At 43.7% G+C, this 23,223-nt stretch overlaps 2 protein-coding genes across 2 annotated transcripts in view; both read left to right on the top strand.

Moving 5' to 3' along the window:
- PHF19 (PHD finger protein 19) overlaps positions 1-2,757 on the top strand; it is a 17,962-nt gene extending 15,205 nt beyond the window's left edge. Inside the window, exon 12 of the mRNA XM_023510602.1 lies at positions 1,404-2,757. Within this exon, the coding sequence (XP_023366370.1) occupies positions 1,404-1,746 (343 nt within the window). The 3' untranslated portion in view covers positions 1,747-2,757. The remainder of the gene's footprint in view (positions 1-1,403) is intronic.
- A 13,935-nt stretch (positions 2,758-16,692) lies between these two features.
- Positions 16,693-23,223, top strand: part of PSMD5 (proteasome 26S subunit, non-ATPase 5) — a 25,833-nt gene continuing 19,302 nt past the window's right edge. Inside the window, exon 1 of the mRNA XM_003785255.3 lies at positions 16,693-16,869. Coding sequence (XP_003785303.1) covers positions 16,697-16,869 — 173 coding nt within the window. The 5' untranslated portion in view covers positions 16,693-16,696. The remainder of the gene's footprint in view (positions 16,870-23,223) is intronic.

Genomic DNA, 23,223 nt, shown 5'->3' with positions numbered 1-23,223 from the left:
CAAGTAAGACTCTCAAAAAAAAAAAAAATGTATAATGCTGGGCCATTTTATTGAAACTTCTAGAAAACATGTGCTTCAGGGCATCAGTCACATACACTGGGCTCAGAATAGATCTCTTTGAATTATCTTACAGAGGTTGTTTTTTTTCCATGAACAGAGCAATAGGCTGTACTACACAGCTTAGGAATGTAACAGGCTATGCTGTCTATGTGTAAGAACATGCTATGATGTTCACACAATGAAATTGCCTTTTCTGAAAACATATCCTCATTTTAATGGAACACCCACCCAAACTCCGTAAAATAATTCAGGGAGGTTTAATATGAGCCAAGTGTGTGTGACTGACAACCTGGAGCATGTGTTTTCAAGAGGTTCTGAGAAAATGTGTGCATACCATGTTTCCCCGAAAATAAGACCTACCCCCAAAATAAGCCCTAGCAGGATTTCTACGCATTTGTTAAATATAAGCCCAACCCCCGATAATAAGACCTAGTGATGGGCGTGCCATGCATTTCGGCGTGGAGAGTAAGACATCCCCCAGAAATAAGCCCTAGTGTGTCTTCCTGAGAAAAAATAAATATAAGACAGTATCTTATTTTCAGGGAAACACGGTAGCTGGGTTATAGTATGGCTTTGCACATTCATGGAGCCAGGAATTTTGTGGAAGATCATGGATCAGTATGCAGAGGGTGTACATTGGTTTGGCCAGAAGGGGTGGGACATATTGAAGCAGGGGGCTTACAGGTTATAGGTGGATTTTTAAGAAAGCATACAGCCTGTGTCTTAGAATCTTTCTCTATCTCCTGACATCTGTCTCTCCCTGCTGTTGCCTCTGCATTTTCATTTATTTCTTCTGTTTCTTTGGCTCTCACTAGTGCTTCAGGTCTTGGTTGCTGTCCCAAGGTGTCTATGAATGTATACCTTGTTTTAGGTGTCCATCTCTCAAACACTTTTTCCTGTGTGTGTGACGTCCATCAGTCGCTCTGTCCAAGCTCTGGGGTACAGGGTCCTTTCGTTCACAAACTCCATGCCTATCTTTTTGTGATTCATTTGGCTCCACCTTAGCTCTGGGGAGGATGAGGCACATAAGCGAGGCCTCTGCACTGCACAACTCTGGGAGGCTCAGAGAAGGGTGCTCCTGGGGGGCAACGCTAGGATCCTAGCTATAAAGAGCATGTGACTTGGAGTTGGACACACCTAGGTTTGAATCCTGCCTCCGTATCTCCCTAGCTGGTTACTGCTTTGGAGCCTCAGTTTCCTTCCTCATGGGGCTATTGTGAGGATCCAGTGAGATAACTCATGCCTACAGCTTGGCAGAGTGCCCAGGACCTAGTGCTTAGGGAGAAGAATGTATGATTACTGTTTTCATTCCCATTCCTTTCCTCTCTCCTCTGCTAATATAGACGGACAGTGGGCAGCCGCAAGAGGAAGCTGGCAGCCAAAGCATACATGCCACTGCGGGCAAAGCGGCGGGCAGCTGAGCTGGGTGGACACTGCCCCTCGGACAGCAGTGCAGAGGGGGCTTCAGGCCCTGAGCGTCCAGAAGAAGGCATTGACAGTCACACGTTTGAGAGCATCAGTGAAGATGACTCATCCTTGTCTCACCTCAAGTCATCTATTACTAACTACTTCGGTGCAGCTGGGCGGCTGGCCTGTGGGGAGAAGTACCAGGTGCTGGCTAGGAGAGTCACACCTGAGGGCAAGGTTCAGTACCTGGTGGAGTGGGAAGGGACTACCCCTTACTGAGTAGCTTTCAGGGGAGGCCAGGAGCCCTGAAAACCAAAGGAGGGACAGCAGAAGCCATAGGCTCCCATTTTTTCCAGGCTGGGGTGGGAGAGGGAAGCAGAACAGGGCTCCAAGTTCCTGGCAAAAGGCCCTGTCTGTCTCCTTATCAGGCCAAGGCCAACAAGGCCTGTGCCTTTCTGCTGTGCCAGTTCTGTTCTAGGGCCTCCTCAGACCCATCACCCCGTGCCTATGTCCCTAAGGTCCCACTAGCTGTTTTTCAGTGTCTCTACACTCCATACCTCCACTCTGTTCATGTGTTCCCCTGAATTTGGGTCTCCCTGGCTCTGACCCTTTCTTCTAAGGCCTAAATCGTTGCCACCAGCTGTCCCTTAACCTCTGCCCCCCTTTTGGGTGTATTTATACATTCTATGTCCACACTGCCCCTCCATTGGGTATCTTTCACACCCGACCATGGGGCAGCCAGTCCTTCCAGGGACTACATGATGAGGACAGGAACCTTTGAGAGAGAATGGGCAGAGATGGGTAAGAGGCTACCTCCCAGATCTTTTCTCTCCCACATTCCTGCCACTGCTCTTGGAGAGAGGTAGTGGTGGGTGGAAGAAGGCCCCTCTGAACACAGTGTCACCAGGGCCCAGTAGCTGGGCTGAGAGTGAAGGCTGCAGGTATTGGTGTGGAGGTTCCAGATTCCTGTTTGCTGGCCACACTCCCTCTGTTGCCGTGGAGCTGGGCCTGGCCTTGCTGGAGTTGGAGTGGAGGCAGGAAGGAGGGCAGCCAAGTTGTGCTACACCCCAGACTGATTCTGCTGTCTCCTGCCCCCAGACCCACAACACACACAGGCAGACAACACACATCCACTCACATTTAAGTTTCCACACACGCCTCCAAACCACCACACATGCACACATGTAGCCACAGATTCCCTGTGGGGCCAACCTGGCTCTCTCACTTCGCTTTTTCCTTGGCCCTCTGCCAGGGCCCACGTGTTGCAACTCAGTGTGAAAGCTCAGATCCTGCCCCTTCTTTTAGCCCCTGGGCCACCTCTGGCCCCAGAGGGAAGCCCAGGGAACTCAGCCTCTTCCATATCCCCTGCCCTGCCCTGCCCTGCAGTTCACAATCACTTTTTGGGATAGGTTGTGATTTTTAAGGGGCCTACATTCATTCATTTCCCTCAAAGGGAAACCTTTATCAATGGGGGTAGAAACTGAATTGTAAGAAAAAACATTCAAACTGGGCCTCATGTGGAGGGAAACCAAAACTAGGAGGGGGAAGGGGACCCCTCATTTTTGCTGCTTCTGGAGATGTTAGAAACTGACTTACTCGATTGGAAAATGGAAAGAAGTGCCTTGACCGGGGGCAGGCACCACATGGGCATCAGCCTTGTGACTGCTTCTGTGGCCTCCAGCATGGCTGGGTTCTGAGTGCTGCCAGCAGGAAGGCAAAGGTGGGAAGAAAAGTGAGCGGTGGGGGCACAGCAGGCCTGAGGAGCTAGGTTTTGCATTACTAGGCCTGAACCCCTTCTTCACCTGTGGGCACTCAGGGGCCCCTAAGATAGTTTAGATGCCCCTGCCTTAAACCTCTGTTCCCATTGTGCCTTTCAAAGTAACCTCACCTCCTGTGCAGAGCCCACCCTCTTCCCTCTGCTCCCCTGGTGTGGCCTGGGCAGGGATGGGCTGGCTTAGGTCCACTTCTCCCCTTCTCAGCCCCACAGCTGCTGCCACTAGGGCCTCCAACTGGGGCCAGCTGGAAGGGGAGCTGAGAAGCCAGATCCCAGCCCAGCAGAGGTGTAGGACTGCAATCCAATCTGTGCCTTCCTGCCTGGCTTTAGGGCACACTGCAGCCTCCCAGGCCTGCTTTCAGGACTTCTAAGGAAGCCCAACATGAGCCAGGCCTATTATAATATAGCTGCCTCTTCCCTGCTCAGGCTCCAGAAGGCTCTGGGTTTGAAGAGGGGAAAGGACAGAGGGTGGCTCCTTCCCTACTTGGGGAAGCACAAGGCCTAACTAAGTGGCCCTGACTCCCCACCCAGCATTGCCTTTATACCAGATCATAGCTGCATTACTGCCAACTGACCCTGTAACCCTCCGCACCTTCTAAAAGATTCATGGTTTTGAATTGCTGCTTTTAATAACATTTGTTATATTAAAGTTATAATTAATGTGTCTGATTTACAATTTAAAAGCTCCCTTTAAAAAATCACCTATCTTCCACATAGTGAACTATCAGAAGGAAATGGCTCCGGCTTCTGCTCCAGGTTTCCTGGAGGTTGAGGAAGAATGGGGAGACTCCATCCTCTGGTCACCTCAACACTCTTAGCACTGCCTAGAACATTCTTTCAGCAATATTCTCACCCTTGCTGCCAGAAAGAATGGGGAATCTTTTGTCTACTATGAGTACCTGATCCAAGGGGGCAAAAAACTGAGGGCCACTTAGATGGGAGATGAACTTAGAAATTGACCTTGTTAAAATACTTAAGTGTAGATACTGCAAAATTTTACTCAGTATGCACAAGAACACAATTCTAGAAACATTAAATGAGTTCTAGGCCTGGCCCTGCTAAGCTATACCACTTCAGTTAGGTTCCTTTGCTTCAGTTTTCTTGCCCTCCAAACGCCAGTGATAATCCTGCCACCTCTGGCTCCCCAAGTGTTGAGACGGAACTATTCATGTATGTGACTGATTATTAAATTTTTCTAACGTCAGGGCAGTTTGGAGAGAAAAAACTAGATGTAAAGGGATAAGAAAATGATCAGCTACAGGGAGGTGAAGGCCATGGGTTCAAATGAACTCTGTGGTTTCAGGGGTAAAGTGTACTGGAAGGACCGTGTGGAACAGTGGCCAGACTATGTACGCTGGAGTTATACAGACCCTAAGGATGAATGAACTCCTCTAAATCTGTTCCCCCTTAGAATGAAGATACCATCACCAACCTCCAAATCTGTGAGGAGGAGAAAACACAATATATTTTTTAAGTGCCAGATCAATTTAGCAAATAGATGTTTTAAGAACAACTCTTTTCTTTTAGGGTTTAATACAAGGGGTTCTTTGGGTCTGTGGCCTACAAAGGGACATACCAAATGCATTAGGTTTAGAATAAGACACTTGGGTTCACATTGCCATTTTTAAGTGTCACGTGCTCTTGGATCTCACGTTATAGGTGCAAAACAAGGATAAAATTGAATTATAAGGATTAAAGAAATATTATAAGAACTTAGGCCTAACTACCTGGTAGAAAAAGCTGCTGTTTAGTAAGTGGCCCTCTCCCCGTCCTACAATAGTCCACTTTGACACTGAGGACACAAGGAAGGCCACCAAGAAAGTTTCTGAGAACACGCACAGCGAGCACAGGAAATGACCAATGAAGGCCACAGACAGAAAAATCTCCTTTGGAGTTAGTCTCACTTTAAGAAAATTTAAGAAAAAAGTTGGATGTTGCCAATTCCACAAATTAAAGGTGACTACTATACAGAAAGCACTGGTTAGATCCTTGAAGCATCAATTTGAGAAATATTTATGAAACCCCATATAAGAGATCAAATAGATTCAGACATTCCCCTAACCTTGATTAGCTCACAGTCTACAAATATAAGGTCAACTATGATGCACAAAGAAAACAGGAACACCCAGGCAAAAGAGATTCCTTCCCAATGGGGAAACTAGGCCTTACAAAAATTTCACAAGCATTCATGCAGAAAGGCACTCCAGGTAGGGGATGGAGTAACATCATGCAGCACAGTGGAGCCATCCATTTCCCAGAGTAGAAGATGACTGGTGGATGATGGAAAAGGTGAGTTGAGGCCAAGTTATGAAAGCCAGATCTAGAAACTGGACTTTTATTCTAAAAGCGATATAGGCGATCCATTTGGGTCCCCAGTACATTTTATATAAGGTTTACTTTACCCAAGAGTTGCATATCTATCAGAGCACGATCTGTTACAAAATTCAAGGAACACCCGTAACATTTTCTTTGTTCTCCTGAGGCAGCCCCCCAAAACCTCCACTGGAATCCTCTGGAACTTTCAAGGGTCTTCATGAAACGCCCTTGGGGATCCTCCCCAATTTGATATTTGAGAGCATGATGGTCAAAGAAGCCCAGCAAGTGTCAAGAACTACAGCCCAACACTAGCCCTGCCATATACTGTTCTCTCAAGGAGAGACCCAGGATGTGACTGCAGTTTATGAAACTCTACCCAAACTTCCATATGCTCCACAGAATGGAGTTATCTCATGACAGATTCAGAGGAGACTTGGGTCAAATTTCTCTCCTTCTCACCCCTTAGGGCTCAACAGGCCATTGCCCTCCCTTTGTCTCCCACCAGAGCCTCTCAGAGCAGGGGCAGGAACATCAGACAGTTTGAGCAGCCTGGGCTATACTGGGAACTCCACACACCTCAGTACAGTTCAGTTACCTTTAGTAATCTGTAAATCGCAAACTGACTTACAGCATGGTTTATAAACTTTTAACATAACATTTTTTTAAAAAATGCCTATTGAGGTGGCCTCCAAAGTAGCCTATTATTAAACTCTGGGGCTCTGTGGGGAAACCCGAAAAACACTGTTCTACCCAGATTCCATGCACAAGTTAGGATGGTGAGCTCAGAACCTGTGTGTCCACAGAGCAAGGCCCTTGAATAATCTGGAGTCTGTTACATGCAGGCTAGGAAAGAGTCAGGACTGACTGACAACTCATGAGGCTGTAGCTAAGTCCCCCAAATCCCTCAGTCGCACACTCATGGTTAGCTCATGGTCGCTCACCAGTCCCACTTCCACAGAACTCAGTAACAACAAGTCTCTGTGGCTAGGAAAAACCCTGCTGATCCCTGAAATCTCACCATCAGCACTTCATCCTTTGGATAAAGCACTCACCAGCTCCCTAGAAGGAAGCACCCATCCCACACACTCCTGCCATGAGAAGAGCAGAGCAGTTATATATATCCCAGGCACTCAGGTAGGCCCTGTGACTTCAAGAAGGTGGCAAATCTCACCCCCACTGCCTCTTCCCCTTGGTCCCTACACACAACCATCCTCACACCCTCCCACCTCCTGGCCACCTTTAACTATAAAGCATTCAGAGACAAGTTTTATAGCTTCTTACATGGCCTGACTGGCCTGCTCCTCTCTTCCAGCCTTACTTAGGCGTCTCAGATCTTCAGCCTCCACAGGGCATTTAGCTCCTCTGTGCTGAGGGGAATATGGAACCCGGACACAAAGTGGCCTCCTCTTCCCCAGCTGATGAGGCCTGGAGGCAGCCAGCAACATGACAAAAAGCTTTCCCCACTTGGTCCCCCTCTACAAAATAGTGCACACCTTCTTAGCCCATGGGAAGACTGAAGAACTCTGGGACTTCAAAAGGATGCACCAACCTTTGGAGAGAAAGCAGAACCCTGTGAGTGACTATGATTAAAATTAGCCCATGAGTTTAAACCCAACTGGCCAGCCTCCCCAGAGGCCCCCTGCAATCTGCTGCAACCCCCCTGCCCAGCCTGCCGGCCCATCATCCCAAACTTCTGTGTCCCATTTGTCAACAAGTGGTGAGTTGAGCCAGATGGCTTTAAGAGTCTCACAGACACTGGTTCAGTTCTACGTCTATCTTTACTAGCTGTATGACTCCCCACACAAGTCACTTAATTTCTCTACAGGCCCCTATAACACAGGGGATAAAAAGCAGAGGATTAAATAAGACAAGGTATGCAAAGCACTCATCCAGCACAGCAGCCAGCATCATACGCACTGATGAAACATTAGATGTTTTTTCTACTACTGTCCCATCCACATCACTGTGCCTTCCCCAAATAATCCACCCTCCCTAGTAGCTCTGTATTCTCTTGCCCACCTAGAAATTTCTCCCTGTCCCTGCTGGTCAATCAAAAGCTTCTCTTGACTCAACTACTACCTTTTCCAAGGGCCCTTCCCTGCCCACTCAAGCCCCCAGGAATCTCTCCTATTTTTATTTTACCTGGTCCACATCACACAATGCAAGGTCTCTTCCCTTTCCAAACTAAAAAGACATGAGGATCTGGGACTCAGTGTCCCATCTGGCTAATGGGGTTATAATCTTCAGCCTCCTTTCTGCTGATTGAGGTACTATCAAGTTCCCATGAGATAACGTGCCGAACAAAACAAAACATGTATATGTTCACATATCGCTGCAAACATCTGCTTAAACATTTGCAGTAAGTTGGGTAATTTTATTCAGTGCCTGAATAATTGTTTTTTTTTTTCCACAATGAATTTTGTTAACTTACGTGTTTTTATAAGCAGACATAGAATTCAAAGAATAAGATATTTTTAAACATTTTAGCAGTAAGACCTGAGTCTAATAAAGTGCACTCTTCACATGTTAACAAATCATTTGGATGATCTCTATTTTATAGATAAGGCAACTGAGGCATAGAAACAATTAGTATTTTCCACCCACTTATTGTACAACTAGCAAGTGGGAGCCAGGTTCAAGGTAGGAGGTCAAGCTTTAGAGTTCCCTTTCTCAATCCTGCAGCTGTCCCTTACCAGTCAAACTGTAATTTCTGACAATACTGCTTCCCACAAAGGTGCCTTATTCCCTCACCTCTACTGACGTGGTATCATGAGGGCCTCTCTATAGCTAGAGGCCCACGTGTCACCACATATGCTCAGAATCCTAGTTCCCGAGGAAGTGAAGGAAAGATGTTATTTATCATCCAGATGTGGTCTGCATGCCTGGTCTCACGTTAAGAGTCAACCTGTGGTGCTTCTTAATACCAAACTTGATTCCCACACAAGATGAATTAAGTCAGAATCTGTGGGGTGGAGCCTAAGTTTGACATTGTGTCCAAGTGATTATAATATGTAGCAGCCAGCGCAGAGAACCACTGATTTAGACCAGAGTTTCTCAAGATTTAATGTCCACAGAAATCATCTGGAGATCTTAAAATGTAGTTTGATTCTGTATGTAGTAGTAGCTCTGGTGTGAGCCTAAGAGTCTGTAGTTCTGGCTCCAGAACTACACCTAAGGTGCCAGCCACATACACCTAAGGTGGCGGGTTCGAATCCCCAGCCCGGACCCACCAAACAACAATGATGGCTGCAACTAAAAACTGGCCAGGCGTTGTGACGGGTGCCTGTGGTCCCAGCTACTTGGGAGGCTGAGGCAGGAGACGAGGCAGGAGACTCGCTTGAGCCCAGGAGTTGGAGGTTGCTATGAGCTGTGATGCCATGGCACTCTACCCAGGGGGATAGCTTGAGGCTCCATCTCAAAAAAAAAAAAAAAAAGAGTCTGTAGTTCTTATAAGCTCCCAGGTGACGCCAATCCCAAAAACCTGTGGGGCAATTGCAACCTCAAGGCCACATGTGGCCTTCCAGATCCTTAAGTGCTACCCCTTGACTGAATCCAAACTTCACAGAACAAATGCCTTTATAAAAAGGCCACCACCCCTGCAAGGTCCACTGTCCTTGGAAATCTCCAGGACACTTTCAGGGGGTTCATGAGGTCAACTATTTTCTTAGCAATATTGATTTGTTATTTATCTTTTTACTATGTTGACATTTGCACTAATGGTGAAGCAATGTTTAATAAAACTGCTGGCATCTTAGCATGAGTAAAAACAGAGGCAGCAACCTGTACTTGCTGTCACCTGCTCTTGTAGTTTTAAATAGTCAGTTTCACTTACTATGTTTGATGAAGTGGGCAAAATTACTTTTTCATCAAATTTTGATCCTTGAGCACATGTCTTTTAATATACTATGTGACAAAACACTTTTTGGAAGTATACATAAGGCACTTCTCTATTGTTTCAGTCCAAGCTAAACTAGATAGACAATTTTTTTTTAGCAGAACACTGTAATTTTAAGCCTGGATAATCATAAGTTATCTGTCATGTTCACAAATCAAGGTTACTCAGGCTTCAGTACTTAGTAGACATTTTCTCAAATATGAAAAAACTAAGCCCATCACTCAAACAAAGATAACTTATATTATTTATTTTCAACAATAAAATTTGTTTTCAATTATCTAGGTATGGTGGTAAATACCTGTAGTCCCAGCTACTGGTGGGGGAGAGGCTGAGGCAGGACGATCACTTGAGCCCGGCAGTTTGAGGTTGCAGTGAGCTATGAAGACTCCACCGTATTCTAGCCTAGGTGACAGAATGAGACTGTCTCAAAATAATAAAATAAAAATTCACGTTTTAAAGAAACAATCAGAATTTTGGAAGACTCAAATTTATCACAATTAGCTTAAAAACATCTCAATACTTATAAATATGTGAAAGACCCAACTTCTTATAAAGTCAGAATTTGTAAAATGTAAAATGATGCCTTTCTCACTAATTTTGTTTTTGTTTTGATATGGTTAATTTTACATGCATCATTTATACTAATATGTGATGGCTTTACTATGGTTACATTAAAAATGTTTTTTTGATTTCTCGTTTCAGTTTCTAAACCAGTAAACTTTGATACAACCCACAAAGCTCTTTTACATCTCAATAATTTCGAAAAGTGTAAAGGAGCTCTGACAACATTTTCAGATCACTGGTTTAAACTGTCTCATTCTAGCCCCTCTTTTAGAGATAGAGAATCTGAAGCTCAGAGAAAGACAAAGACTTGTCCAGAGTCATATGGGAAGCTGCTGGCTGGGCTCCAGGGCCCCTGCTTTCAAGCTCACTGTCTTAGTCCCCAGGACATCCTGGCAGGTCCTGAAATAAAGGAGTGAGGGAGATGCCAGCCTTACCTGCTATGGCTGGATAGCAAGGAGAACCTGGAAGTCTTTGTTGTCATTAACTGTAGAAGAAAAAACAGAAGAAGAAATCATTGCTTTAGGGCCTGAGCTTCAGCTCTGCCGCTGCTCATGCATCTGGCTATCTAGCAAACAGCTTTCCTTCCACATTCCCAGCCCCTGTCACTAGTCATAAATGAATACAGGGAATCTCATGTGGGGCAAGAATCTAAATCGGCTGATCTCCTCTAACTCCTAATTGGGATCTGAGAAAGAGGCCTTGGTCTCACATTCTCCTGTCAAGACCTCTTCTACCTACATCCTTACTTATTAACAGGATCTGAGTGATGGCTTCTATTTCTCTTCCCAAAAGTGCCTGTAGAAGAGAACAAATAAAATTATCACGCCCACAAGACGAGCCCAGTGAAATGTTAAACTTGGCCCACCTAAGTGACTTACTGAAGAGAAAACTTTAAAATATCTCCATGCCCATATAAGGAAATCTAGGCTTGACCAAGGCATCTAGTCCAACCACTCTAGAACATACACCTAGCACCTCCCTGAACATTCCTGGACACAGGAGGTTCACCATTTCCTACAGGAGTCCGTCTAACTTAAGTTTTCCACGAGATGTTTTTTTCTTATGGTGCGCCAACATCTGCCACCTGGCTGTTTTATCCAAATGGCCACATGAAGAACCACCCCAGGACAACCCTGCACAAACTCCTATGTCTTCTGTCCTTTCAATCTCAGTCACCGATTCCTGTGCACAAGAAAATGCATCTGAACTAGTACAGGTATCATACATACAGGAACACCACTGCAAGGAAGAGTGTTCCCAAGCACCAAACTTCAAGCCCTCAGAGTCTGGCAGGGCCACAAAGGTCTCCATTCTCTGAGTGCTTGACCTTGCCAAACCTTATCTGGGTCCTGCTGCCAAGAAAACTGACATGCTCTCTCTTCCCTTGAGTCCAAGGCTCAATAGTACTCTATGTAAAGGCTCCATATTAATGTGATATTACCACCTTTGTTGTACCACTAGAAAATTCCACAAGCTAAATAAATCCTCAACTAAGGAGAGACACATAACACAAAACTGTTTAAGTAACTACTATACTAAGGGTCAGAGAAAGGGAGCAATCACCAAAAGGTGAGCAGCAGAGATGGGCTAGAACCTTGGGCTCCCTCACCCGCTCTGGAGTACTCTGTGGTCATTTCCAACCTCAACACTTTAGTTATTTCCCAAATGAGAAAGCAAAGCTCTCTGAAAATTACAGAGAAAGACAGTAACTGCAACAGACAGAGAAAAAGAATCCACCAAGTGATGCTTAGACGAGGATTCACCAGCCAACACCCCTTTGCCCCCTCCATCTAGCAACGAAACAGAGCTCAGTCACTCCTTCACATTTGGCGGAAGTGAAGAGCCCTGGTAAGGTAGAAAACCACCCCACAATCTCTAGGACACTGTGTGGTGCCTCCCAGGATGTTATCACCTGACCGTCTCCCACTCAAATCCCCAGGAGCACTGAAGAGAAAAACGTATGCCTTCTTCCCTTACTTCCCCAGGTTGGGGATTTAGAGGTAAACGGGTTTGCAGTGGTAGGTGGCGCACTCACCCAGGGGCATACAAAGATGGAAGGTCTCAGGCAGCTTGGCAGAAGGCACTCTATGACCAGCCTGTCCATGGCATCCCTGGCAATTTAGCTGCTCCAAATAGAAACCCAAAGGGGAACTGCTGGCTGGTAGACGGGCACCAAAGGCCACTCACCACCTGTGGCCTGCCCCCTTCCCCACCCAGCCTAGCCCAAAGGAAATCAGAAGGGAGACAGTGAACAAAGCAGGAAAAGAGAAGAATTTTCACTGGGCACCCCTCTCCCTTGAAACTTACAACCCAAGCAACATACCAGACCTACAATTGCAAAAATATATTTTCCCTGCCCATTCAAACAAAGTCATGAAATCCCTGCATAAAAGCACATGAACTTTTCTTAAAAAACAAATATCACAAAACTCTTCCAATTCAAGGAGGCCCAATTCACCAACAAAAACAAGGAAGTGACACACACCCCCAGCTGTCACTTTGGCCCCCACCTCTCCTCCCCAGGATCTCCTTTCTAAATTCTCTTCAGCTTAGAACACTCTTGCTTCTTATTTTTCTCCCCAGCAAACTCATTGCTCTTCCCAGGCCATCTGCCCTATGCAGCCTTTCCCACCCAGAGTTAATTCCACAGTCCTCTTCCCTGAAGACCCTTTACACACACTGCTGTGGTAGCGTTTAAGTTCAGCTACCAGGCACTGCGAACAAGAAAAGCATCAATCTAGCTTACTGTGGCCCTTCTGGAACGCATAATTCAGCTTTTTAAGATAAAGCATCCTAATTTTAAAATGGTGACAAGTCTGGGGGTGAGGACAGAGTACAGAGAAACACAAGTAAGCTACTTAAGAAAAGTGTATCTTCACTGTGGTGGGGGTTGAGTGTTTAAAAAGTCAACAAACTATACACTTAAATTAGCAAATTTATTATATGTAAGTGGCATCTTAAACAAAAAAAGAAGGTAAAAAAAATGCTGGAAACCAATTTAAAAATTTTTTAAACTAGACAGACCTCACATTCTTCTTAATAAAGTACCACAAGAATGGAAAAGCAATATCCAAAGTACTCGATTCTAATATGAAGGCAGTAGATGATCTAATACATGCCCACATAAAAGAAAAACTCAATTCAATTAGAAATTGAGAAGGAGGAAGAAAGGAGGGTATCACAGTGAGGAAGGAACGGGATTGGTATGCTCCCACTTAACGGGCACATTAAGAGTTAGGCACTCTGGCACGCTACCAACGGCAACAAAGTGAGACTCTGTCTCAAAAAAAAAAGTGTAAATGGCACACCTTCTGGGTGCAGGACACAACTACAACAGGGATTTTTACCTAACAAATGCAAACACTGTAACCTAATTGTACCCTCAGATTAATCTGAGATAAAAGGAAATAAACTAGACAGACCAAACAAAACATATCTGTTAATCTGGCCTGCAGTTTGCCAGCCACACCTGTGTTTACTGTACTTATCTGTTCATTTATTTGTCATTTGGGGTTAGAAATTCTTGAAGGTCAGCTATACTAAGTGTCTGACAAAATACAGTAACCAGTTGTAGCCTTAGTCCTGTCATTTTACATTGTGAGCTGTGCAGACTCAGGCAAGTTACTTAACCTTTCTGAGAGCTGCTGGGGGATTTTTTGGTAAAGGAAGAGCTAACATCTCCTTTGTGTGTCTGAAGTGAACATTAACAGAGAAGATGATTTTAAAATAAATGTAAGATCATGTCACCATTTCAAAAGCAAGTAGTCCCTTAATAACTACCAAGGTAAATTCAGAAAACTACCAATTACAAGAAATTCTGTTCTTGTAACAGAAGAAATATCTGTAGAAAAATATGGTTAGAGAGAATGAGTCTAAGTAGTCCTAAGAAAACCTTTACATTTTAAGTCCACTAAAACCAAGACTGTGATCTTGTATATGTAGTAAATTAATAAGAATGAGCACTGTTAATGAACATTTACCTCAAATACAAGGATGATATCCTGAGATGATGCTGCGAAGTGTAGCTCTGAACCCTGTAGAATTTAAGCTCAATGTTTGTTGAATGACTAAATGATACAGATATTGGGCTGCTGCTACTGATGGCAGTGATAAAGGGGGTATGTTGGGGTGATGAGGGAAGGATGGCAGGAAATGAACTATTATTTGGAAAAACCAGACTCTGAAACCTTTTTGTCCTTCAATTCGGGTACCTTGATTTTCTCTGGATTCATTTTCAAGGTTAGATTCTAGAAGTTCAATTCACAGCAAATTCAGATTATCAAGAGTCAGAGTGCTGGTGCTGGAGGGTCCAAGCGTTTCTTATTCTCTGTCTTCTCCTGTTTCTACCACATTCAGATTTGGATTCAACTTAAATTTTGATTCAGACTCAGAATTCACCTCAGGCAGGTATTCTGTACCATCCTCTCCATCCACACTACTTCCTCTTCATCATTTGTCTTCCTTTCTTTCTTCCACTCTTTTATTTTTCATATTCATTTGCATCTCATTATAGGCAGACAGCAATTTACTGAAATCTTTTTTAAAAACCAAGCTTCAATCCAGGAAAGGATCCATATCAATTACAGCATTAATGAGGTCTGAGGCCTGGTGTAAGAAGGAACTCAATTGCCTCTATGGACAGAGAAAGTCTCATTATCACTAAAGACTGAAACTGAGGCAGCTCATTAATTTCACTTTCCTTGATAATGATAAATTTAAAACCTATCGGTTGGGCACCTTAGCTTAGCGATTAGGGTGCTGCCACATGCACAGGGGCTGGTGGGTTGGAACCCAGCCTGGGCTAGCTAAACAGCAAAGACAACTGCAACAAAAAATAGCCGGTTATTGTGGTGGGTGCCTGCAGTCCAGCTACTTGGGAGGCTGAGGCAAGAGAATCACGTATGCCTAAGAGTTTGCGGCAGCACTCTATCAAGGGCAATACAGTGAGACTGTCTCAAAAATAAACATATATATAAAACCCATCTGTCCAACAAACACTGTGATTTTTCAACTTCTTCATCAGCTCTAGGGAAATATTCATAATCAGCCACAACATGTTATTGAAGTTTCCAGCACCCTTTATTAAAAGCAGCTGGTTTTGCATTATCTATTACCTCTTTTACGGGTACCAAAGCAACAGCAATGGTACTGCAATGTTGTAATGCTGCCATGTTTCTTTCAAACTAAAGTGAGGGTTTTTTCAACACAGTCAGCCAAGTTGTCAAACTTGGTGTGATATCACCTGAATGCTTAAAACTTAGTGTAATAGCTCCTGAATGCTTCAATTATACTCTGATCCAAGGACTGGAGAAAGCTCCTGCCTTTTGGGAGGAGGGAGAAGTACAACATTAGAAAGAGCAAAGATTAATGAGTCTGGGTGATTGGGATCTCTGTCCACAATACTCTGAATTTCAAACTTTTTGTTAAATAACTTCAGACTTGATGATAAAATAATTACGAAACCCATCCAGAAAGAAGGCAGCAGTTACTGAGATAGGGAGTAATTGCCAGAACACAAGAAGGTACTTTTTAAAAAATCTTTTCCCAAAACATAAGTGAGATTAGGGTCCTTGTAAAGCAGAAGTCTTATCATTTTGTCACCTGAGGCACTGGCACAAAAAAAGAGAGACATCCTGTCCTTAGCTCCCTCTTATCTTTCCAGATTTTTCCCTAAAATTACAAGCAGGCATGCACTTCCAAAATAGGCTCATCTCCTTTGCACTGAAGATCTGCTAAGACACAGACAGCCTCCAGCTCTCTGATCAGTCTATCCAGTTGCTTGGAATACTGGGATGCCAACTCAGTATTTAATTGTCCTTCCTACCTCATCAACCTCCTACTTCCTAAGTAGCGGTGTTTAAAGTTTTCAAACCATCCCTCGCTCTCATGTAATTCATCTGGGTTGCCCTCCCCGAGATTTCCACCGCTTCCTTATAAATATATTTGGCCTAGCTGCAAGTAGTCTTTGAGGTCAGATGCTCTCCCCGCTCGGCCTCCAAAGGGTTAACTGAGTCTCCATCTTGATGTTTACATCACGTGAAACGCACAGCAGCCAGAAGCAAAAGGGTGACACATTCTCCACAATGGCCCTCTCGCTTTTCTTTAATGGTGCGCAAAGTTGACTGAAGAGGCAGCACTCTTCTCTCTGACTCACAACTTCGTCCAGTTCTCGATAATATTCATCTTGTCTTCCAGAGGCACGGCCCTGCGCCGCCTCCGGACGCGTGTCTGATCAGGATCAACATTCCACCAAGGCCTCGGCTCCGCCTAAGGTGGCCTCAGCTGCTGCCCCAGCCGCGGCCGCCTCCACCACCGCTGCGGTCGCCGCCGCCGAGAGCCGGGTTTGGGAGCCGGCAGGCCGCCGACGTACGGCGAGTCCTCACCCTCGCCGCGCCGCTCGCCGGGCATTTAGTTAATTTTCGCCCTCCGCGCTAAACACGTAAGCCAACTGGAACACCTGACCCAATGCCCAAGTGAGCGGCGCTGCGGGTGACGCCACGCGGAAAAACTTGTACCCACTGGCTGCCTCGGTCACCGCCCTAAATGGACCCTTCTCGCGAGGCTTGCAGCCCCGTCGCATCTCAGGGTCAGGGAGCCTGGGATCAGCTGCTCTCGCGAGACTCGAAAAGGCGCCCCGGAAACTGGGCCGGACTGGTCAGCCCTCGCGTGGGAGGGGCAAGATGGCGGCCCAGGCTTTGGGGCTGCTGAGGGAGGTGGCGAGGCTGGAAGCGCCATTGGAGGAACTGCGCGCGCTTCACTCAGTGCTACAGTCCGTGCCGCTCAGCGAGCTTCGCGAACAAGCGGCAGAGCTGCACCTTGGTCCGCTTTTCTCCCTGCTCAACGAGAACCACCGGTGAGAGGACCCTGGGTCTTCAGAGGGGCACACCCCTAAGTGTAGATGCGAGAATGGTCGGGGGCGACGGCAGTACTTTGTTCAGTAACAGGGGAGGTAGAAAATAGCCGAAAGTGGTGCCAGCGAAGAATTCTCGGCTGAGAGGCAAGAGAGAGGGTGCCCCTGGGTCACTTTTCTCTCGTCACCTGGCCTCAGTTCATTCTCCGTGAAATATGAATTGGAGGAGAATAGCAAGGTTGTCCATTTACAAGGAAGACTCCACACCCTAATGTACGGGTTCTTGACATTTTTCCTCTTCTAAAGGCATTCTACACTGGTAATGTGGCGACGAGAATCGACATTTTAAGTTCACGTACTGTTTGATCCAGTCAGTCTTGTTACAGGGGTTTAGTGCAGGTGTGCACGCACAAAATGTAGGCTTTGCTCTTTTTAACCTGCGGCTAGAATCCCCCCAGAAGTGGCGGCAAGGGAGTTCTTAGCAAGGAATGCTCCTTGATATGGCTGGGTGGGATTCTAAAGAAAGAAGCACTAGACTCCAGGGTAATCAATCCAAAACATTTACCAAGGCACCTAACTTACAGAGGGCTGCAGCGGTTCTGGGGACAGCGAGAGAAAAGGGGATGTTGCATTTTGGCATGTCCGGAGCGAGGAGGTTAGAGTATGGAGTTTATATGGTTTTAAAGGCATTTGGCTCAGGGCTGGAGCCAGTTTATTTCAGTGTTTTGGGAAACAATGTAGGTACCTTTACCAGTGCCTAGGAGTGTTTAAGGCCCAGCTTTCCAGGCAGGACACAATGAGAGAGCAGACTGGGAGACCCTAAAACAGTACATACAGGAGTAATCATAACAATGGTGTGTGGCACCAAAACACTAGAAACAATCCAAATATCCATTAACAGGGGATTCTAAGTAAATTATGAGAAATTACTGTGTAAGACAATGGTTATTTAAGATGTTGAGGTACATCTACATTTGTGGACATGTAGAGATCTGTAGTGTATGTCACTGAATGAAAAAAGATTGCAGAAGCTTATGACTCTATAATTCTATCCTGGAATTTTAAAAAAGGATTATGGTCCTCCACTCTCCCCCCTACCCACACAGAGGCATATGTAATATTGGGAATATCTACAAAGATGTACTAGAAACTATTAAAGAGTTTTGAAATGTTTCTAATCCAGAATTTTTTTAAATGGCCTTACTAGGCTGGGTGCAGTGGCTCACCCGTGCTCATTACAGGTGTGAACCTGTAATCCCAGCACTCTGGAAGGCAGAGGCTAGTGGATTGCTTGAGCAAGAACCAGGCATTGTGGCAAGTGCCTGTAGTCCCAGCTACTAGCAAGGCTGAGGCAACAGGATCACTTGAGCCCAAGAATTTGAGCTATGATGACGCCATGGCACTCTACTGAGGGTGACAAAGTAAGACTCTATCTCAAAAATAATAATAATAATAATAAAATAGATGGCCTTCCTACTTGAAAGGAACCTCTTGATGAGTTCAGAGGGCTTTCTTGGGTCTGACCTTCTAAGAGTCCTTTTTCATAAGCGTTCTCCATTCATTAAGTTCATTACTTAATGTTATTCAAATATGCCTTTGAAATTTCTTATTTGCCCCCCTTTTAATTCATTTCCTCATTCTTTCCCTCTTATCAGGTGTATGATATTAGCATGACTTCTCTTTACCTCTTAGGCTCTTTTGGAGCCAGTGTTTTCCACCCTGCAACCACAAACTTCTCAGGTAAATGGCACAGATCTTTCCCATGATTTTCCATTGCCTGTTGTCAAATGATACTTTTTAGTCGAGCATTTGGACCTTTACAGTATTTTTCCATTCTGGTTTTCCAGTCTTATCTTTTTCCTCCCACTACTTCTTTTCATCTGCTCCGGTTACCAAGTGACATATATCATTTACTTTCCCTTAAGCATGACTTGCACTTTCCTAACTTTTTTCCTACCAGTCCTTTGAACTGAAATGTCCTTTCATCTATCCATATTCTGCCCTTCCTTTTAGGCACAGCTGAAGTGGTATACCCTCCAAAAAGGTATTTGTTGATTTTTCCAATTGCAGGCACTGCTCAGATCTCCAAAAGAACATTATCATTCCTGTTAATGATACTTGACACTATTGCCTTACATTATAGTACTCTGTGTTGATTTCTAGTTTGTATTAATAAGTTCTATGAAGACAAGGGCCATCTTTTCTTCATGTTTGCATTCTTTATAAGGCCCAGCACATAATGCAGAATATACGTGTTAAAAGATGAGAGAGGCCACCTATTCCAATCTCTTCTCTTAGAGATGAAGAGACTTTCAAAGGTCATACCACAAGTTGAAAGCAAAAATGCTGTAGGAACCGAAGTGGAGGGAAGCTTTGAGTAAGAAGGTTCATTGGGAAGGTAGTTTGCTGAATGAAGGAACAGTGCTTCAGGAAATGATTTTAATAGAAGGTTAAAATAGTAATTCAGAACTGAATACATAGTAGATGCCAACTGCAATTTGTGGGAATAATTCTCTGGGTAGTATACTGGCAGTCTCGAGATACATTGCTATTACCCTGGCTAAACCACACGTGTTGCTATATATTGGTTGAAAATCTGAGCTGGTAGACACAAATTAGATTCTTGACAAGAGTTTTTGTGAAGGAGATTAAGCTCTAAGATTACTGCTTTACAACATGGAAGTCAAACCGAACTAATTTTAAGTCGTATCTGTTTGGCTTTTTGGTATTATAGAGTTATATATGACCTAAAATTTATACACTGTGCAGTTTAACCTACATTGCTTTTTTAAAATAGCTTTTGTGAAGCATAATACATATACAACAAACTGCAGATAATAAAATGTACCATTTGACAACTTTTGACACAGGTGTATACCTGTGAAACTATCACCACAATCAAAATAATGAACGCATCCTTCCCTCCCAGAAGCTCCCTCGCAACCTTTGGTAATCCCTCCCTGCCTCAGCCAGGCAGCCACAGATCTGCTTTCTGTTGCTATGGATGAATTTGCCCCTTTTTTGGCAAGACATGATGGAGTGTCATAGAAGTGGTATCATACAGTACGTACTCTTTTTGTTTGGCTTCTTTGACACAGCATAATTATTTTGAGGTTGATTGACATGGCATGAATGAGTAGTTCATTCCTTTTTATTCCTGAGTGGTAGTCGATTGTCCGGATATACCACAATTTGTTTATCCATTTCTCTGTTGGATAAATCTCAAATGTTTGAGATTTGAGTTGTTTTTTGTTTGGGTATGTTACTGTTGTGAATATTCATGTACATTCATGTCTTTACATAGAAATATTCTTTTCTATTTTCTTTGAGTAAATACCTAGGAATGAGATGGCTGGATGGTATGGTAGGTATATTTTTAACTTGTAAGAAACTGCCAAGCCATTTTCCAAAGCATTTTACATTTCTACCAGCAGTGTATGACAGTAGATTATAGACCTAAATATAAAACCTAAAATTATAAAACTTTTAGGAGAAAACACATGAAAAAACTTTTGTGACCTTGAGTTAAACAGATTTCTTTGATATGACACCAAAAGCATGACGTATGAAAGAACAGTTGATACATTGGAGTTCATCAAAATTAAATACTCTGTTCTTCAAAGGTCACAATTAAGAGAATGAAAAGACAAGTCACAAAATGGATGAAAATATAGAAATATATTTAGTAAAAGACTTATATTCAGTATATATAAAAAAACTTTCAAAATTTAATAGCAAGAAAGAAATAACCCAATTAAAAAATGGGCATATGTCTAGGCGTGGTGGTTCCCACTTGTAATCCTGATACTTTGGGAGGCTAAGGCAGGAGGATTGTTTAAGCCCAGGAATTCTAGATCAACCCTGGCTCTATAAAAAATAGAAAACTTTGCTATATTGGGCATGTCCCCAGTAACTAGGACTACTAGAAGCTAAGGTAGAAGGATTGGTTTAGCCCCAGAGTTGGAGGCTGCAGTGAGCTGTTATGATGCCACTGTGTTCTGGTCCAGGCAGCAGAGCTAGACCCTGTCTCAAAACAAAATGGGCAAAAGATCTGAACAAAAAGATACACAGATGGCAGATATACATATGAAAAGATTCTCATCAACATTATTAGTCACCAGGCAAATGCAAGTTAAAATCACAGTTAGATTCTACTATGCATTTAATAGATTGGCTAAAAATTTTTTTATTAAATCCTAACTGTGTACATTAATGCATTTATGGGGTACATTGTGCTGATATGATATACAATGTGGAAATCTTACATCAAACTTGTTAACATAACCATCACCTCACTTATTTGTTGTGGTAAGACATTTATACTCTTAATAGTTTTGAAATGTATCATTGCATTATACACAATAGGTGAAGTCCCCCCAAATGCCCTCCCACCTTCCGGCCTCCCCCCTTCCGGCCTCCCCCCTACCCTACCCTCTCCCTCCTCTTCCCTTTGTCTTTCTGGACTACAGTTTTATCATTTGTGTGAATATATAGGTGATTATATATTGGTTTCCTGATAGTATTGAGTACACTGAATAATTTTTCTTTCATTCTTGAGATACTTTACTAAGAAGGATATGTACCAGCTCCATCTAGGTAAACATAAAAGATAAAGTCTCCATCTTTTTATGGCTGCGTAGTATTCCATGGTATACATATACCACAATTTGTTAATCCATTAATGAGTCGATAGGCACTTGGGCTGCTTCCATGACTTGAATTCCATGATGATTATGAATTGGGCTGCAGTAAATGTTTGGGCGTAAATGTCTTTGTTGTAAAATAATTTTTCATCATTGATGTCTTTGTTGTATTAATGACTTTTTTATATACCTAGTAGAGGAATTGCAGGATTAAATAGCAATCTACTTTTAGTTCCTTGAGTATTGTCCAAACTGCTTTCCATAAAGGACTTAGTAGTTTGCATTCCCACAAGCAGTATAGAAGTGTCCCCTTCTCTCCACATCCACAGCAACATCTGTAGTTTGGGGATTTTGTGATGTGGGCTGATCTTACTAGAGTTAGATGGTATCTCAAAGTGGTTTTGATTTGCATTTCTCTGATGATTAAAGATGATGAGCATTTTTTCATGTGTTTATAGGCCATGTGCCTGTCTTCTTCAGAGAAGCTTCTGTTCAAGTCTCTTGCCCACAAAGAAATGGTGTTATTCTTTTCTTATTGATTAATTTTTCTGTGAATTCTAGTTACCAGATCTTTTTTGGAAACATAACCTGCGAATATCTTCTCCCATTCTGAAGGCTGCTTGCTTTACTTACGGTGCTCTTGGCCATGCAGAAGCTTTTTAGTTTGATCAGATCCCAGTAATATATTTTTGGTGTTGCTTCAATTGCAGGGAGTGGGGTAGGGGGTAGAGGGGAGGTCCTCATAAAAAATTCTACCAGCCCAATTTCTTCAGACGTTTTCCCTGCACTGTCTTCTAGTATTTTTATAGTTTCATGTCTTAAGTTTAAATCTTTTATCCAGTGAGAATCAATTTTTGTTAATGGTGAAAGGTGGGAATCTAGTTTCAGTCATTTATATGTTGTCAGCCAGTGCACTCAGCACCGTTTGTTAAAATAGGGACTCTTTCCCCCCAAGGAATGCTTTTGATAGGCTTATCAAAGATCAAATGACAGTAAGTGGCTGGGTTCATCTCTTGTTTCTCTATTCTGTATCTACCTCTCTATTTTTGTAGATTGGCTAAAATTTTAAAAGGCACCAAAGAAACTCAAGTGTCCTTCCAGTGATGACTAGATAAACAAAACGTGGCATTTACATACCATGGGATATTTTACCGATAGCCTTTAAAAAGGAAGGAAATTCTTACAGATGAACTTCGAAGACGCTGTGCTAAGTGAAATAAGCCAGACACAAAAGGAGAAATACTGTATGATTCCACTTACGTAAGATATTTAAAATAGTAAAATTGAGAGCGACAGAGAAGTAGAATGGTGGTTCCCAGGGGCTAGGAGAGAGGAGAATGGGGGATGTTTAATGGATACGGTTTTCTGTTTGGAAAATGAGGAAGTTCTGGAGATGGATGATGGTGGTAGTTGTACAACAAAGTAGATGTACTTTGTACATTTAAGAATGTGAAGATGGTAAATATGTATAATCACAATTCCTTTGAAAAATGAAAAGAAGGCTCAGCACCTGTGGCTCAAGTGGCTAAGGAGCTAGCCATATACACCTAAGGTGGTGGGTTCGAATCCAGCACAGGCCCGCCAAACAACAGTGACAGGCTGCAATCAAAAAATAGCAGGGCGTTGTGGCAGGCGCCTGTGGTCCCAGCTACTTGGGAGGCTGAGGCAGGAGACTCGCTTGAGCCCAGGAGTTGGAGGTTGCTGTGAGCTGTGA

This window comes from Otolemur garnettii, unplaced genomic scaffold (genome assembly GCF_000181295.1).
Source record: "Otolemur garnettii isolate 467f Iridium unplaced genomic scaffold, OtoGar3 scaffold00014, whole genome shotgun sequence".
Lineage (NCBI taxonomy): Eukaryota > Metazoa > Chordata > Mammalia > Primates > Galagidae > Otolemur > Otolemur garnettii.
This window is presented reverse-complemented; position numbering and strand designations above follow the sequence as displayed.